At 41.4% G+C, this 19197-nt stretch overlaps 1 protein-coding gene across 2 annotated transcripts in view; it reads left to right on the forward strand.

The window, feature by feature from the left end:
- The window catches only part of Itgb1 (integrin subunit beta 1), a 45495-nt gene extending 41674 nt beyond the window's left edge, over nucleotides 1-3821 (forward strand). For both annotated transcript variants that reach the window (XM_069990673.1, XM_069990672.1), the window contains exon 16: nucleotides 2578-3821. In XM_069990673.1, coding sequence (XP_069846774.1) covers nucleotides 2578-2643 — 66 coding nt within the window. In that variant the 3' untranslated portion in view covers nucleotides 2644-3821. The remainder of the gene's footprint in view (nucleotides 1-2577) is intronic.
- The last annotated feature ends 15376 nt before the right edge of the window (nucleotides 3822-19197 follow it).

Here is a 19197-nt window from a genome sequence, read left to right on the forward strand (position 1 = left end):
GAAAAATTAGTCCTTTATCTCTTGCTGTTACATAAACTTAAATGCAGATCTTAAATCTCATAGTTTGCATTGTGAACAGAAGGTAAGAGAGTAGAAATGGTTTAAAGTCACCACTGTCAAGAATGTTTTTTTGAGTAGAGGTCCTTATCAGAGAATACAACCCTGCCTTCTAGATTTGAATACTTTTTTTTTTTTTTTGTGGGGTAGGATTGCATTCTGAATGATGGAAACTAATCTAAATTATGTTAGTTTACCTCCATTGAAGCTGCTGCCTAATATAGACAGTGTAATTTTACCTCTAACCTTGCATGTTAAACTTTTGTTTGGATGGTCTTTGAAATAATAAACATAAGTTTTTGTGTATGGCAAACCAAAGTTCTCCAAAGGTAAGTTCTTGCATATAAAATCATATTTTGTACTCATGCTGGGTTCTTCTTCATATTTGCTTTTTTGGGGGGTCATTTCCTTAAAATTCTTAAAGCTCAAAATAAGGATACAGCCGGGCACCAATTAGCTTATGTCTGTAATCCTAGCTACTCAGGGAGGCTGAGATTTGAAGATTATGGTTTGAAGCCAGCCCAGGCAGGAAAGTCGGTTGGATTCTTACTTCCATTTAACCAGCCAAAAGCCAGAAGCAGAGCTGTGGTTCAAGTGGAAGACCTCCAACCTTGAATGAAAAAGCTAAGGGATAGTGCTTGGGCCCTTTCTTCAAGTCCTAGTAGCAACTAGAGAAGAGGAAGGCTGGGAAGATGCCAAAAATAATTCCATTTATCCAATGAATTTTTGAAAGAAGCTTAATTAACTGATACTTTATGGATCCCACCATTTGAAAGAATAGCAAGCAATACTAGATTCAGGTGGAAATAGAAGGGTGGAAATAATGAGTCTGTTGTGTGTGCACTCTAACTTTCTAAGAAGGTGTTAGGATCTGGTTTGTTGACTCATATTTTAAAATGTATAGCAGGTATTAGCTTCAGGTAAAATTAGAGCTTACAATAACGTTCTGATGACTTTGTCATCTAGATGATAGATTATTTGTCTGAGGGTTTCTGATTTCTTTCATGTTCAGAAACAACTAGTTAGGTTGTGTTTTGAGGAGTGAAGGACTGGAGGCTAGGGCAAGGGGATAATCTTGGTCTAAGTTGTGTTCACACAGCTGCTGAGCTGAAACCCCAGTGGCTCATTTGGTGCCTTACAGGATCCAGCCTTAGCTGCTGTACAGACCTTCTTTGTTGTCTTTCCATTCTAGAAACTTCAAAACATACCCCTCCCCATGTATTGCACATACTTAAAACTTGTGAACTGCATGCATTTCTCCATTGATGTGCATTCTATCAGTGTGCCATTCTTTTCCCTCATCTTGACTTTGTGTATATAACTATTTACCTTTCAATAATTTATCTGTAGTTGATTTCACTATGAAAATACACCTAATCTTATTTTTCTTTCCTATGATTAGTCCCATATTCTATTTTCCCCTTTTCATATCTGTCATTCATCAAACTTTGTTGTCTATGAGGGCAGAAGTAAGGTCTGTGGCTAAATTTATGCTTAAAGCATCACTGTCAGTGCATTTTTGGTTCTTGAAATAATCTTGTATTGATGGCTTAGAGTCACTTCTGGGCCTACAGTTCTTATTATGATGTAATATGGTGCTGAACACCATTATCATCTTTGTCATTTGAGGAAGAATGGTAATTTAACATTTTCAGCAATTTGGGAACTGGTGGAGGTACTCGCACTCTGGCACTGACTGGGCTAAGCGGAGCTCTGCACCAGTAACTTCTGTACAAGAGCTCAAAAGCTTCATTCTCCAGAGCAGGGCCCAGGATTCTAGTTTGGTTAAGCATCTTACATGTAGATTTAGAGTATTTCTGTTAGGCGGAGTTAATGCATCTCAAACCCAGGCATGTCTGGTGGGCAGTGCCTATAAGCTCATCTACTTGGGAGGTGGTGACACAATGACCTTGGTCTGAGACTCTGCTGGACAAAAAATGTGAGACCCTAATTTGAAAGAAAGAAAAAAAAGCACAACAAGACAAAGAATGTTGGTTCAGGTGGTAGAGAGCTTTCCTAGCAAGCAAGTGGTCCTGGGTGCAGTCAGTCCCAGTGAAGCAGAATAGAATACCAGCAAACAAAAGATTGGCCTTCAAATACGTGCAAAGGAGGCTCTCTGGTGGCAGCAGTGTCTTACCATCTATAGAGGACACTCTTAGAACAACCCTTCGGTGGAGAAAGGAGCCAAGAAAGAAGTCCTGTCAGATACAGGGTTAGCAGCAGATGTCCAGAGCTTATCCTCTTTATATGAGCCATTATTATTAATGTCGTTTAGAAATTAATTCTAGTGGCACTGTAGCTCAAGTGGTAGAGCGCTTGCCTTGAGCTGAAGAGCTGAGGGACAGCGCACAGGCCCAGAGTTCAAGCCCCACGACCGACAAAAAAAAAAAAAAAAAAAAAAAAAAAAAATTCTTACATGACTTCATTAAATGATTGTAATGTTTAACTTTATGATGTAATAATATAGGATTTTAATAGGGTAAATGATTAAGCTTTTTTTTTTTTTTTTTTTTTTTTTAGGGTGAAAATCCTATTTACAAGAGTGCTGTGACAACTGTGGTCAATCCGAAGTACGAGGGAAAATGAGTCCTACCTGTCAGATTTCACAACACTGAATGCAAAGTAGCAATTTTCATAGTCACAGTAAGGTAGCTTTAGGGCACTGTTGCCATGGTTTTATTCATATGCAGGTTTTGAAAATGTATAATATGTATAATTTTAATGTTTTTTTTTTTAATTTTGAAAATGATGTGTTAAAATCCATGCCAGGGACTGACAAAGACTTGAGACAGGATTGTTATCCTTGTCAGCTAAGGTCACAGTGTGCCTTTTTGACCTCTTCTTCCTGGATGGTGAAATCCAACTACCATTGGATTACTGACATTTCTAGCGTGATGGAAAGGCCAAGAGTTGAAGGAGCACCATAAGTTTCCGCTAATAGGATGTATGATTAGCCTCTCCTAATGATGCATTAAGACTGATTTTCATATTTTCAGATATGCCAGTTTTCAATTACACCAAATTGGAAGTACAACTCCTGTTAGCTAGTGTTGGCTTGTTTTCAATCTATTCCACTAACTGCCTATTTGGACATGACTGCTTGACATATCTAAAACACAGTATGTTAAGAATTTTTGGTAAAATAACTATAATAGTTGATGTACAAAAAGCCATAGGAAGAAATCAGAGTTAGGAAGGAAAAACAGATAGCTTTAAAACCTGTGTGCCATTTTAAGAGTTACTTAATCTTGGTAACTTTTATGCCTTCTTTTTTATAAATTCAAACCTTGGATAAAAATCCTGGGAACTTTTCTGCTCGAGTACTTGATTTAGCACTATTTACATTAAGGCCATAACTTATATAGCATTTGCTGACTGGGGACCTTTTAGATTTTTTTATTTTTTAGTTTAATTTGGTGCTTTTAATCACCTCTCCTAATCTTCAAATGTATCTGTTTGCAATTTAGGGGTAAGCCTTTTTTTTTTATCAGTACTTTCTCTTCGAAGTTTTAGCTGTAATTTTGCGTTTTCATGAAGATGTGAAGTTGAACATATGATGCTGCTTATCCAGCAGCAATCACCTAGGCAGGTCTTACCTTCAGCTGTGCTGCAGCAGACTGCCATGCTTCCCACTCACTCTGCCAGTTGCTGGTCTGTTTCTTATTGTTCATGTTCTCGTTTTAAGTGCCTTTTAATTTTAACTCACTTTTTACAACGCTATTTACTGAAGTTATTTATTAAATAAAATGGCTAAAATACTTTAATTGGATGTTGGATGTTTTGACTCTTTAGTGCATTTCATCAGACTATGGACATTCAAAGGCATATGAGTTAAAGAAGTTGATAAAAGCTGGGGCACTGGTGGCTCACATCTGAAATCCTAGCTGCTCATGCTGAGATCTGAGAAAACAGTTTTCCTAACTGTAGAAATCCATTTGTTGGAAGCTGAAAGAACTGAATTAATTCCTTAATGCTGTCTGTCATAATACTGACTTGTGAATGTATTGAGGAGTGAAACAGAGATAAGTATCTTTATAATACCCACAGAGGTTCTTTGAAGACACATGGAACCAATAGAACAACTGAACAATTCCTTGGCCTCTTACAATTTTTTCTGTTCTTTGACTGTTACTACAGATTCCCTTGATAAAGATATTTCCATAAGACCTTGACCCCATGACAGTTCACAGTACTATTTAAAAGCTCACTAATAGATATTATAACAGAATAATTGACATTTTCCCCCTCTGTTGTCTAGTTGTTGAGGTAATTTTCAGTAGAGGCCATTTGCCGGAAGCTCAAAGCTAGGTCTTTGAAGATTTCTAACCTAGTACTCTCAAAGATATTCAGAAGAGTATCTCTAAGACTCTTTCATTCTATAGATATATATTTTGTCCTTAGAATTTTTTATTTCCAGGTTTCTTCTGAGAATCCAATGATAAAAGAGGCTTCTGAGTGATTAGTGGGAACAAGTACTCAAGCTGACTTTAGATCAAGATTGAGTAGCTCATCGGTCTATTGCAGAGAAGGTGATACATTAAACTAGAACCTTGGGAGTACAAAAACATTAGAAGGAAGGTTGAGACAAATGACTCAGTTCTATTTGGTTAAAGATTCATATATATCACACACATACACACAAATATGCACAAAAAGAAACTGATACATTGGTCTTGATCAAAATTGAGAAAGTTTATATGCCAGGCTCTTCTCTAGTGACAAGAATGGGAGAACATACTTATTTGATAAGGGATCAATACCTAGAATGTATAAAGCACTACAACTTAATGGAGATGAACAAGCCAGTTAAAAAATGAGTAGACTAGGGGCTGGGAAGATGGCTCAGTGGTAGAGTGCTTGCCTTGCATGCCTGAGGCCCTGGGTTCGGTTCCTCAGCACCACATAAGTAAAATGAAATAAGCTGGAAGTGGCACTGTGGCTCAAGTGGTAGAGTGCTAGCCTTGAGCTGAAGAGCTGAGGGACAGTGCCCAGGCCCAGAGTTCAGGCCCCACAACCGCCCCCCCCCCCAAATGAGTAGACTATTTGAATAGACATTTCTGTAAAAAGATGGCCAACAACCACATGAAAAGGTTCGCCATCATTTGTCCCCAGGAAGTACAAATTAAAATGATACTGAGATAGCACTTTGTACCCATTAGGTTGTATATCACTTTTCAAAAGGTAGGAGATAATTGTTGAAGATGCAGAGAAATTGAGGTCTTCTGCATTACTGATAGAAATGTAAAATAGTAAAGACACTCTTCCTCCGGAAGTAAACAATGACTGTAGGACTCAGCAGGTTTACTCTTGGATATATACAAAAGATTTGAAAGCAGAGACTCAAAAATCATGTCAATATTAATTTCAGGGTCACTGGCAGTACCCCCAAAGTGAAAGTAGTCCCCTGACAAATGTATATATAAAGACAGTGGGATATCATGTGACCATTAAGAGAATGAAGTTCTTAGGCTATGTTCAACATTGAGTGACTTTGGAGATGTTATGCTAAAGTAGGTAAGCCAGACACAGAAAGACAAATACGGTATTACTACGTACATGAAATACCTTAAATAAGTTCCTAGATGCAAAGCCAACTAGGATATTGGAGAGATATAAGGGAGGGATTGTGCTAATGGCCGGAGTTCTGTTTGGGATGATTTTCTGTTTAGAAATGGTGGTGGCACTTAAAAATGATAGCAGCAAAAAACAAAACCAGAAAATATATAAAGACTACCCACATAGTGGGGAAAACATTTGCAAATCATTCACCCAGTCAAGGTCAAGGTCTTTTTATCCAGAATACATAAAGAACAAAATAAGTGAAGAAGATTAAAAATTAAATTGGACAAATGATTTGAGGACCCTTCACTCAAGGTAGTAGATGGACAAAAAGCCACATGGGAATGTAATATCTGATCAAATTTTAGAATGGCTAAAATTTTAAGTGGCTAAAAATACTACATGTTGGTGGATGTGGCACAACTGGAGGTCTGATATAGTTTAGTGAGAATGAAAAGTTGACAACACAAGACTGAGCCATTCTTTTTGGTGTCTTCTGAAGAGATAAAGATTAGTGTGCTGCACTGAAAGTATTACACTAGTGTAAATAGCCATTATCTGGGAATTGTTAACTATGCCTCAGGATTCTCGGGTGTCCCATAGGAATAAGGACATCAACTCACAGGAACTCTGCAAGGCAACGTTTACTTCTGCAGACGTGTGTACCATCACCTAAAATCTGGTAAGTAAGCACACAGGCTAGTTCCCTGTATTCCTAACCAGTGAAATACTTGCTCCTTGGCTGGGAAAAAAAAAACAAAGCTAATCCTCATATAGAATACTAGCACAAAGAAACTGAGGTGATAGATGTCTTCCATATGTTGATTTAGTTAGTATTTACATAGTACGTTTGTCAAAACTTAATTGAGGTGTTTAACACATTGTATTGACTATAAACATCAAGAAGATAGAAAAAACGTTGCTGTCAGTCAGCAAAGTGCACCCTCCCAGGCCCAAGCTTTGCGCTCAATGACTGTACCCCTTCAGGTAAGGCCCTTCCCACCTCCTGCCTCATCACTGTATGAGTTCTCTTGAAAGACACACTGGAGCCTTTTTCCTCTTCCCTTTGTGGGAACATGGCCTTATCAATTTTGCTGGCAGTAAACCTCTTTGCTCGTCCACGTGGTTTTTTGGGGTAATTTTCTTTCATTGGTGCACGTGACTCAGGTTTCCTGGTAGATTTGCCCCTCCCAGTTTGGTTGGAGGGCTGACCAGCTGCCCCGAAACCTAGCCTGCAGTCCTGTGCTGCAGTCCTGTGCTGACCCAGAAGACTGCTGAGTTGGCTTCCTTCTAACGGAACGCCACCTATCCACCCAACACCGGTTAATTTGTTTTTACTCCCAGGGTAAGTGATTACTTAAGTTGGAGGTTCCAGTTTCCATTAGGGCAGGCCACTGGGCCACACAGAGGACAAAATCTTGGCAGCCAGGTTCCGAGTATTACTTCAGGGGGCTGGGAAGGCCTCAGGGACTCAGACTTTTCTTTCTCACCCTCCGAAGTGGACCCAGTTGGTATGGGACACTCACAGCTCTTCTGATACAAAGCATCAGCATCATGGCCCGCCATTCACATCTCCCTGAGGGACCCCTGACACTTCCCTTCACAGCCCCAGTATCCTCTCCCTCACTGCAGTCCTGAGACTGCAACTGATTGTTCAAAACTTAAGAAAAGGGCTGGGAGGGGGACCAAGATGGTGACAGGGCAGTAGGGAAACGCCACAGCTCTCTCCAACCAAAAAGAGAGTTCGAGTTCCAACGCTTAACCTCCCCAAGAGACCGACAACAACAAAAAGACGAACACTCAGAGAAAAACCAGAGGCGGAGAATAACAAAAAAAGAAAGAGAGGAAAAGAATTTCAGAACAGAGAAAAGCGAAGACCCCTCCCCCAACCTTTACTGGCCGCGCGGCAGTGCGCCAAGCCGCCGGCCAGCCGGCCCAGCGGGGGCTGGGGGAGTCCCAGAGACACAGCAGAGACACAGGGGGGCGCTTTCAGAACATCAGGTACTGGTTTGCAGAACAGCAGATCGCCAGGAACAGAGAAACCTACCAGCCGGGAGTCTCCACGAGGATCCCACCCCCACCCCTCACTCTCCACCCGAGCAGAGAGGCTCCATCCCGCCAAAGCCCGGCATCAGCAGAGTGACAAAAGGACCTGTCGGCAGACCACCCAGCCCGCCTGATCGCGATCGCAACGATCCAGCACTCTCCACCCAAGCAGAGAGGTTCCATCCCGCCAAAGCCGCTCGGCGCCAGCAGCGTGACAAAGGGACCTGTCAGCAGACCACCCGCCCGCCCGATCACGATCGCAACGACCCGGCGGGGTCACTTGGGCCCCAGAGGTACCGCGAAGAAGCTGCCTGAGCGTGGACACTCCTGACCCGACAGCTTCGACAGAGGCAGAGACAGAAAAGAATCACACAGAGCCACCACCGCCCAACCCAGCCTGGATTGCAACAACAACTGACGACCTACACCACACAGAAACAACCAGCTCCAGGGTGAGTACCCCACAGGGGAAGTGTATCCCTCAAGGGAGACCAGAGCTGGAGGGAATCCCCAGACCCTGACCTAGACTCCCTACCCCAACACCCGGACCACAGGACCCACTAAAACTGGGAACTGTTTGAGAGCTCCACCAGCCCGTGGAGCACACTCAGCTGGCCAGGCTAGAGCAAGAGCACCCCTGGAAGGGAGCTTAAATGCCCAAGCCAGGAACAGCGCCCCTGGGTCAAGACTACCAACAGTAGAAGAAATTTGAACTGTGTCCCCCAGGCTGTATAACCTAGGTGGTATACACATCAGCACAGGCCTAACGAGTGCGCTCCAGGCTGCATAACCTAGGTGGTATACACATCAGCACAGGCCTAACAAGCGCGCTCCAGGCTGGGGCCAGAACCAGACCCGGGGATCCGGCGCCTGAACAACACAACCAACTCCTCCCAATTGAAGTAAAAAGCTGAGCATATGCCTCAACAGAGGGGAGAAAACCAGGAAACAACACTCCCCCAGGAAGCATGCCTGTGACAACAAAAGACCTGGAGGCCCAGACAAGAGAAGCCCAAACCCCACCAAAACTCCACCCATATACCCTAGACTGGGAATTGGGCAACACAGGCTGCCAGCACCTGATAGTAAGCAGGAGCTCAGACTGTTAAGGCGGCTCAGCAATAGAGTGATAGTCTTGGATGTATGAGGCCCTGGATCTGATTCCTCAGCATCACAAAAGCAAAAAGGGTCAGAAGTGGTGCTGTGGCTCAAACGGTAGGGTGCCAGCCTTGAGCTGAAAAGCTGAGGGACAGCACCCAAACCTAGAGTTCAAGCCCACAACCAGCCCAAAACAAATAAACAAAAACACATCAGGAGTCCATAGCAGACTCCAGCATTTGGGAGAGTGCATCCAGAGCATCTGTTCTTCACAAGAGCACCCGTAGGAGCAAACACAAGCAGTCTAGGCTGCTCAACCCTTCCAAAGGCGGGAACTGCCAGCAATCTACAGCAGAGAGCTGAGAATCCTAAGTAAGTCAGAATAGCAGCTGGAAATAGGCTCCCAACAGAACCCAGATCAGGCACAGACTCTCTACCAATACAGAATCAGCAACCAAGCAAAGACAGACACACCAAAACAAAATTGAAGAGCAGTCTCCTGAACCTCCATGCGAAAATCACAGAGAAAAATCACAAGGTTTACTACCACCCAGGACAGCAAGCTCACCTCAAAAGCCAGCAGCCACACAGGGGAGAGCCCCAGTGGGAGCAAAGCAGGAATGGAAGACAAAGGCTACTTCCAAGGGTTGCTGGAGGCAATGACTCAAGAAATAAAGCGAGAAATTGATCAGAAATTGAAAGAGCACAAGGATGAACTATCCAAAGAGACACAGGGTATCAAACAAGAGATGCATGCAAAAATAGAAGCTGCACAAACCTCAGTAAGAAGTGAGATAAACGCCAAATTAGAGGTAATGCATACCTCATTGAGAGGTGAGATCAGTACTCTGAGAACCAACATTGAATCCATAAAGGGATCCATTTCCTCCATGCAAACCACAATAGAAGCCACTGTCAACAGAGTGAATGAAATGGAAGGTAGAGTGTCAGATACAGAAGACAGAATACACCAACTGGACCAAAAAGTGACAGATATGGAAAAATCACTCAAATTAAACCAAAGGGATATTCAAGAGCAAGCAGATAATGCTAAAAAATTTAACCTTCGCATAATTGGAGTGGACGAAGGTGAGGAATTCCAGAGCAAGGGAATGCAACACCTATTTAACAATATAATCAATGAAAATTTTCCCCACCTCAAAAACGACCATCTTAACTACATCACAAAAGCTTATCGAACACCCAACAAGCAAGACCCCAGGAGAAACACTTCTAGACACATTATAGTAAAAATGATAGATCTGAATAATAAGGAAACAATCCTGCATGCAGCAAAAATGAAGAAGGAGCTATACTACAATGGGAAAAAAAATAAGAATTACTGCAGATCTCTCCACACAAACAATGAATGCAAGAAAAGCCTGGGAAAGCACCATACGAGCCCTGAGAGCCAATAACTGCCAACCCAGACTGATCTACCCGGCAAAGCTAGCATTCACATTTGATGGAGAACTGAAAACTTTTAATAGCAAAGAAAAACTAAATGAATACATAAACATTAAGCCAGCATTACAAAGAATTCTAAGAGGGAGGACACAACGTGAAGAAAGCAGCCAGGAACTGGGGCCTGCCCCAAACAGGCGTTACTCAAAGTCTAACTGAGCAAGCACAGGAGGAAAGGAAAAAAGAAAAACTTAGGAAAACGGAATGGCAGGGACAACAATGCATCTCTCTATACTTTCTCTTAATATAAATGGGCTGAATTCGCCAATTAAAAGAAAACGAACTGAGGACTGGATAAGAAAACAAGACCCATCCATCTGTTGCCTTCAGGAGACCCACCTCTCAGCCAAACATACAAACAAACTCAGAGTGAAGGGGTGGAAAAGGATCTACCAATCAAACGCCCCCAGTAAGAAAGCAGGTGTAGCTATCCTGATATCTGACAAAATAAACTTTTCATTAAAATCAGTACAGAAAGACAAGGACGGACACTACATATTAATAAAGGGAACAATCCAAGAGGAGGATATAACCATCATCAACTTATATGCCCCAAATATTGGTGCACCCAGATATGTCAAACAAATGCTCTCAAACTTACAGAATAAAATAGATCCCAATACGATAATACTAGGAGACTTTAACACACCACTCTCACCAAAGGACAGGTCTACCAACCAGAGGATTGGCAAAGAAGCTACCGAATTAAGAGAGGCCATACTTCAAGCGGAATTAACTGACATCTATGGAGTATTTCACCCTAAAACAACACAGTACACATTCTTCTCAGCAGCTCACGGAACTTTCTCCAAAATAGACCATATCATAGTACATGCAAGGAACTTAAGCAAATACAAAGGGATCGACATAATCCCCTGTATCCTGTCTGACCACAGTGGAATCAAGCTAGCTCTCAATAACAAAGCATACCGCAGAAATTACTCTAATACATGGAAATTGAACAGCACACTCCTTAACAATGCCTGGATAACAGAAGAGATCAGAGAAGAAATAAAGCATTTCCTACAACTCAATGAAAATGAAAACACCTCACAAAGAAACTTGTGGGACACAGCAAAAGCAGTCCTGAGGGGCAAATTTATTGCCCTCAGTGCCCACATCAAGAGAATGGAGACAGACCAAGTAAATAATCTCATGTTGCAATTAAAACAGCTAGAAAAACAAGAAAAAATGGGACCTAAAGCTACTAGACGAAGCCAGATAACCAAATTAAAAGCAGAGATTAACCAATTAGAAAATCAGAAAACCATAACCAAAATAAACCAAACAAAAAGCTGGTTCTTTGAAAAAATAAACAAAATTGATGGCCCTTTGGCTAGATTAATTAAAAAAAGAAGAGAGGAAACCCATATTAATAGGATTAGGGATGCCACGGGAAACATCACCACACATACCCAAGATATCCAAACAATTCTAACAGACTACTTTCAAAAGCTATACTCTCTAAAGGAAGAAAATCGGGCAGAAATGGATGCATTTTTAGAGAAATTCAAGTTGCCCAAACTGAGCAAAGAAGAAGTTAACCAATTAAATAAGCCAATATCCTATAATGAGATACAGGAAGCTATCAAAAGTCTTCCAACAAAAAAAAGCCCAGGACCAGATGAATTCACAGCAGAATTCTATAAGACCTTTAAACAAGAACTAATACCCATACTCCTCAAGCTCTTCAGAGAAACAGAGAAGGAAGGAGCTATCTCAAACTCATTCTACGAAGCCAATATCACACTCATCCCCAAACCAGGCAAAGACCCAACCAAAAAGGAGAATTACAGGCCAATCTCCTTGATGAACACAGATGCAAAGATCCTTAACAAGATTCTAGCTAACAGAATCCAGAAACACATAAAAAAAAATAATTCACTATGACCAGGTAGGCTTCATCCCAGAGACACAGGGATGGTTTAACATACGTAAGTCAATAAATGTAATCCAACATATCAACAGAGCCAAGGTCAAGAATCACATGATTATCGCTACAGATGCAGAAAAGGCCTTTGACAAAATTCAACATTCATTCATGCTAAAAGCTCTGGAGAAAATAAATAGGAATAGAAGGAACATTTCTAAAAACAATAAAAGCCATTTATGATGGACCAATAGCCAATATTATACTTAATGGGGAAAAGCTACAACCAATTCTCCTAAAATCAGGAACAAGGCAAGGATGCCCACTGTCTCCACTCCTCTTCAATATAGTCCTAGAACCCTTAGCCAGGGCAATAAGGCAAGAAAAAGACATTAAAGGGATCCGCATAGGGAAAGAAGAAGTTAAACTATCCCTTTTTGCAGACGACATGATACTATACCTCCACGATCCCATAAACTCCATCCCCAAACTCTTAGAAATCATAAATCACTTCGGCAAAATAGCAGGATACAAAATAAACCCACATAAATCAGTTGCCTTCCTATACACTGATAATGTACAGGAAGAGAGGGAAATAAAGGGAGCAACCCCATTCACAATAACCTCCCGAAAAATAAAATATTTAGGAATTAACCTAACCAAAGATGTAAAAGACCTATTTAATGAGAACTATAAAAAGTTAAAGAAAGAAATTGCAGAAGACACTAGGAAATGGAAAGACCTCCCATGCTCCTGGATAGGCCGACTTAATATAGTAAAGATGTTAATACTTCCAAAACTAATATACAAATTCAACGCAATTCCTATTAAAATCCCAATGACGTACATCACTGAAATACAGAAAACAGTCCAAAAATTCATATGGAACAACAAAAGACCTAGAATAGCCAAAACAATTCTAGGGGATAAAGACAATATGGGAGGGCTATCCATGCCGAACTTCAAACTCTACTACAGAGCTATAATAACAAAGACAGCATGGTACTGGCACAAAAACAGACCCGAAGACCAATGGAACAGAATAGAAGATCCAGAAATAAATCCACAGGCCTACAGCCAGCTGATATTCGACAAAGGAGCCAAAGACATACAATGGAAGAAACACAGCCTCTTCAACCGCTGGTGCTGGGAAAACTGGGCAGCCACATGCAGAAAACTAAAAGTGGACCCCAGCCTATCACCATGCACCAACATCAACTCAAAATGGATTAAAGACCTTAACATTAAACCTGAATCTCTGAAACTACTGCAGGACAGAGTAGGAGAGACACTTGAACTAATAGGCACAGGAAGGAACTTCCTGAACAGAGTCCCAGGGTCACAACAAATTGGAGAGAGACTCGACAAATGGGACTACCTTAAAATAAAAAGCTTCTGCACAGATAAAGCTATCGCAACCAAGCTAGAAAGACAACCAACTAATTGGGAAAAAATATTTACCAGCAATATATCAGACAAGGGGTTAACATCCTGTATATACAGGGAACTCAAGAAACTAATCCCTCCCAAACCCAACAAACCAATTACTAAATGGGCAAGGGAACTAAAGAGGGACTTCTCAAATGAAGAAATAAAAATGGCAAAGAAACACATGAGGAAATGTTCATCATCCCTGGTGGTGAAGGAAATGCAAATAAAGACAACCCTGAGATACCACCTTACCCCAGTCAGAATGTCCCACATCCACAAATCAGCCAACGACAAATGCTGGAGGGGATGTGGAGAACGAGGAACGCTATTACACTGCTGGTGGGAATGTACACTCATACAACCACTTTGGAAAGCAGTCTGGAGGGTCCTTAGAAAGCTAAAGATTGACCTCCCTTACGACCCAGTCATACCACTTCTAGGCATCTACCCTGAACAACAGGAACCAATATACAAGGACACGTGCACCTCCATGTTTATTGCAGCACTGTTCGCAATAGCTAGGATATGGAAACAACCTAGATGCCCCACCACAGATGAATGGATCCAAAAATTGTGGTATCTATACACAATGGAATATTATGCAGCCATTAGAAACGACAAAATAATGGCATTTGCAGGGAAATGGATGGAGCTAGAAGGAATCATGTTGAGCGAGGTAAGCCAAGAACGAAGAGACAAACAGTACATGGTCTCCCTGATAAGTGGATGATGAATCCAAAATGTTAGGTGATATGACAAAACTAACAGGACTTAAGAAACAAAGAACTCCCACTCATCTGGTTGAACCACTACTAAATATCCCCATGCTGCTGATCACATATATGGTATATAACATATGAGCACCGTTATATATTACAGACTGTGATAGACAATTTGCTCCAGGAAAGTTAGAATGAACTTGTGACTTTAAATGAGCATCATTATTCCACAATACTGTGAATTTCTGGAAATTAAGTAATCACTTAATCACAATCAAAAAAAAAAAAAAAAGAACCTTGGGGAAGGGAGGGAGGGAGGGGATGGTAGGGGGAAAACAATGGAGGGGGTAACAATGTTCAAGAGGAAGTGTACTCATTACCTCACTCATGTAACTGTAACCCTCTGTATAGTATCTTTACAATAAAAAAATAAAAAAATAAAATAAAAAAAAAAAGAAAAGGGCTGTTACATCCCACTAATTCTCCTTATAATACCCCCATCTTAGCAGTAACTAGGCCTAATGGCTTGTTTCGCCTTGTGCAGGACCTTCACCTTGTAAATGTGGCTGTTATTCCCTTGTATCCCATCGTGCCCAACCCTTATAGGATACTTTCCACAATCCCTGCAACGGTTGCCTTTTACTTAGTGTTGGACTTAAAAGATGCCTTTTTTTATTTTTTAAACTATCCCTTTGTTTCTCTCTTCCCAGGATTTGTCTTTATGTGGACGGATCCAATTACCCACACCTCAACTCAGCTTACCTGGACTGTGTTGCCATAGGGGTTCTGGGATAGTCCCCAAAGTTTAGCAAGGGACTTAAGAGACCTAAATTTAGAACCATTCATCCTTATCCAATACATGGATGATATTCTCCAATGTAGTCCCACCAAGCTATTGTGTTAAAACCATCCAGTAACATTTCTTAACTTTCTGGTCTTCCAGGGGTACTGAGTCTCACCAGTAAAATACAGGTCATCCAGCAGTCTGTGACTTATTTGGGAGTTCAGCCTACTCCCAAGCACAGGGCTATTACTACCCCCAGGAAATAGCTGATTACTAATTGCCCTATCCTCTCCACTAAATCTGAGCTTCTCTCCTTCTTGGGCCTAGCCAGCTATCTTATGTCCTGGATCTCCAACTACTCCCTCCTAACTCGTCCCTTATATGAAGCAGCTAGAGGGTCACCCGAGGAACCCCTTTTATCCCCCTCTTCTCTTATTTCTCCCTTTAGGAGGCTTCAACAGGCCTTATTACAGGCCTCTGCCTTCAGGCTGCCAGATCTTTGATGCCCATTCTCTCTGTAACTGAAAATCAAGGTTTTGCATTGGGAGTTTTAGGTCAACAGATCGGATCTTCATTTGTGCTGGTTGCTTACTTGTCAAAATGGCTAGACCCCACCATTAGGGGCTCGGCTCCTTGTCTTAATACAGGAGTCAAAGAAGCTAACCTTTGGCGCATCCCTTACCATCCTTTCCCATCATCACCTCTGAGTTATTAACTAACAAGGGGTTCTTCTCTCTGTTTACTGCTGTGAGTCAGTCATTGATGCTTCCTTTCCTCTGCTCCATTCTGTAGAAATACACCCCAATCTTATAAAGGAGATTTCAAAGTTTTTTTCTGAAATATAGACATTTCCTGGGTCCCTTTCTTTGTCTCTGATGGACCATTTTCCATTGAAGACATTTTCCTATATAAGCTTTACAACTGGTTCCTTTTAGAGCAAAGCATTTTAAGAAAGTTTTATTGTGTTTATGGCAGGTTTCAGGAAAAAAAAAAGATTGGACCCAGTCTTCTTCCAGTCATCGGAACCAGAGGACCCTGCTCTGGACAAGTAACATCTTCATAACAGTCACGACCTTGGTTTACTTCTTGTACAGTACCTGGTCTCCCCTATTGACTTCTTTGTCCCCTCTTAGCAGGAAGTAGTTTTAGAAGAAGCTACCTCTGCCCATATGCCCTGCCCCTACTGTACATATTAAACAACAAATGGGGGAAGGTGAGTCAGCAAAACACTCCCTCCCAGACCAAAGCTCAGCCTTCCATGACTGTACACGAGGGGCAGGTGAGTCACCTCCAACCTCCTGCCTTATCACTGTATAGGGTTCTCTTGAAAGACAGACTGGGGCCATTTTCTTCTTCCCCTTGTGGGAACTTGGCCTTGTCAGCTCTGCTGGCAATAAACTTCTTTGCTCTATGTGACTTTGTCTGTGTGGTCTTCTGGGTTAATTTCCTTTCAGTTGGCCTTATGTCTGACCCCTCATAACATTTTGGCTGGTCATAGGTCTGGAACTCAGGGCCTAGCCACTGTCCCTGAGCCTCTGTGTTCAAGCTGGTGCTTTACAACTTGAGCCACAGCATCATTTCTACCCTTTTCTGAGTAGTTTATTGGAAATAAGAGTCTCAGACTTTCCAGGCTGGCTTTGAACTGTGATCCTCAGATCTCAGCCTCCTGAGTAGCTAGGATTACAGGTGTGAGCCACTGGCACCCAGCTTCCTTTCTCATCACTTTTGAACTTGAAGTCCCTGACACCCTATCATAATTGCTTTCTAAAGTTGTATCTCTGTGTTAATTCCAATGAAAAAATTTTGTTTGCTTAGCAGCATTTAATATATTTGGTAACCTTGAAATACTTCCTTGGCTTGAGTCAAGAACATATGTTCCTGGTTTCCTTTCACCCTACATATTGATTTTCTCAAATCTCAGGCCATACCATCCCAAATGCGCCCAATCTTGTCTAAATCTCTTGATTTACCTTTGTACGTCTAATCTGAAGGTGGTAGACAGAGTGAGCCCTGTGTTTTGGGTTACTTCTCAGCGAATCTAACTCCCTTAACAATCTAGTCTCCAGTAACTCTTCTCTAAGCTGAAAATTCTCCAATTAATATTCCGGCTTTTCTCTTTTTGCTTATGTGGTGCTGAGGAATCGAACCCAGGGCCTCGAGCATGCAAGGCAAGCACTCTACCACTGAGCCACCTTCCCAGCCCCCTATTTTTTAATGCACCTTTCTTTGAAGTCCTGGATCTCTTTTGATAATTTGTTTCTTTATTCTTTTCTTTAAATTTCTGATCCATTTCTTGCTTTAATTCTTGAATTATTGCCTCTATCAGCTCTTGGATATAGCATTTATCTTCCATTTCTTTTTCGCTTTCACTGGAGTTCTTCCCTGGGTGGCTGCTGGCCTTTGGGGATGGTTTTCTGTCTTGGCTGTTGGTGAATCTTGTAATTCTTTGGTATGATTTTTGCATGAGGATTCAGGGATTGTTGGAGACAAATCCTGAACTCTGTTTTGGTCAATAGGTGGCTACCTTTGCCTGGTTCTTGGTTGATTCCTGGGTCAATTGTTGAAGCTTGCTCTCAGCCCTGGGCTGGCTGAGAGAGACTTTATCTGGTCCTGGTTTTGTTGGAGGAAGGGTTGAACTTCAGCTGCTAGTCTGACCCACATAGGGATCACTCTTGTTAGATTCTTTTTTTTTTTTAATAAGATTTTTATTGTGAAAATATCATACAGAGGGGTTACATTTACATGAGCAAGGTAATACATACATTTCTTATCAAGCATTGTTGCCTCCTCCTTTGTTTTTCCCCTACCATCCCTGCCCCCCCTTGTTAGATTATTGTGGGCAGACACACTCCACCCCCTGCTGAGGTATGCACTCAGTTCCTGACTTCAGTCAGGCTCAATAGCTAGGTGCATATGATCATATAAAATAATTTTTTATGGAATGAATTCCAAGAAAAGGAAACGAGTTTTTTTTAGTAGTTGTTGTGTTTTTCTTTCATTTCCTTTTGTCTTGTTTATTTAGTTTGTCTTTGGGAGGGCAAGGGGTGGCCCAGGAAAGGTGGAACAATGGTACTTATTAGACACTATGTAGAAGATGAGCTGTACATCTTGTGGGTGGGGATTGGAGGTGAAAACTGGGAGAGAGGAAGGGAAGGGGAGACATCATTCAAAAAGAATTGTACTCATTAACTGACTTGTGTAACTGTAACTAAAGAGAGTTTTTACTCAAGGCTTCTGCACTGCTACTTGAGGCACAGTTCAACCTGCAGCTGTTTGGTGGTTAGCTAGAGATAAGAGTCATGGACTTGCCTTCTCTGTGTTGGCTTTGAACATCAGCCCTCAAATCTCAGCCTTCTGAGAAGCTAGGATTACAGGCAGAAGCTTGTAAGAGCACCTGGCTTTTATCAATTGTTGAATGGATTTCATTATCCTATTTTTTATGTGCCTACAACATACTTCACACACATTCTCCTCATCTACTTCCCCCCACCTCCCAGCTCTCACTAGTGCCCATTAAAGATCAAAATTCAGCATTTGAGCAAAATCGTGGTATTTGTTCATGTGAGTCTGTCACATTTCACTTAGCTCGATCACCAGTTCCATCAGTTTTCCTATAAAAAACACACTTTCATTCTCCTTTATGGCTAATACTCATAGTAAACATATATTTCATGGTTCTATATTCATTCATTGGTTGATGAGAACTGAGACAGATACTTTGACTTGACTAACCTGGGTATGCATGTAGCCTTATTGCGCCTTGAATAGTATTCTTTCCAAAGAAAGCCCAAGTTTTATATCAGGAAATAATGAGTGTTCAAGTTCAGGTGTTTGCAGAACCTGCGTACTGGTTTCTAAAGCAGGGGTTACATTCTGACCAACAGTCTAGAAGGGTCCCTTTGTTCCTGAAATCCTCCTAACATTAAAAAAAATTAATGATAGCCATTCTGGCTTGTTTTTAAGAACTTCTTAAAAATGGCAAAAGGAAGACAAACAAACATGGAAATGGAAAATTCTATTCTCATGGAGAATTAAGAGTAAGCCAATTGGAGTAGAACATGTGATTAATATACTAAGACACATGGTAATTTTTCATCAGCTTGGCAAAGACTAATGTAGTTCTTGGCAATATAAATCTTCCAATGATTTCAGTAGTATTTTGAAGAGGT

This window comes from Dipodomys merriami, unplaced genomic scaffold (assembly GCF_024711535.1).
Source record: "Dipodomys merriami isolate MVZ:Mamm:240054 unplaced genomic scaffold, mDipMer1.0.p SCAF_4, whole genome shotgun sequence".
NCBI lineage: Eukaryota > Metazoa > Chordata > Mammalia > Rodentia > Heteromyidae > Dipodomys > Dipodomys merriami.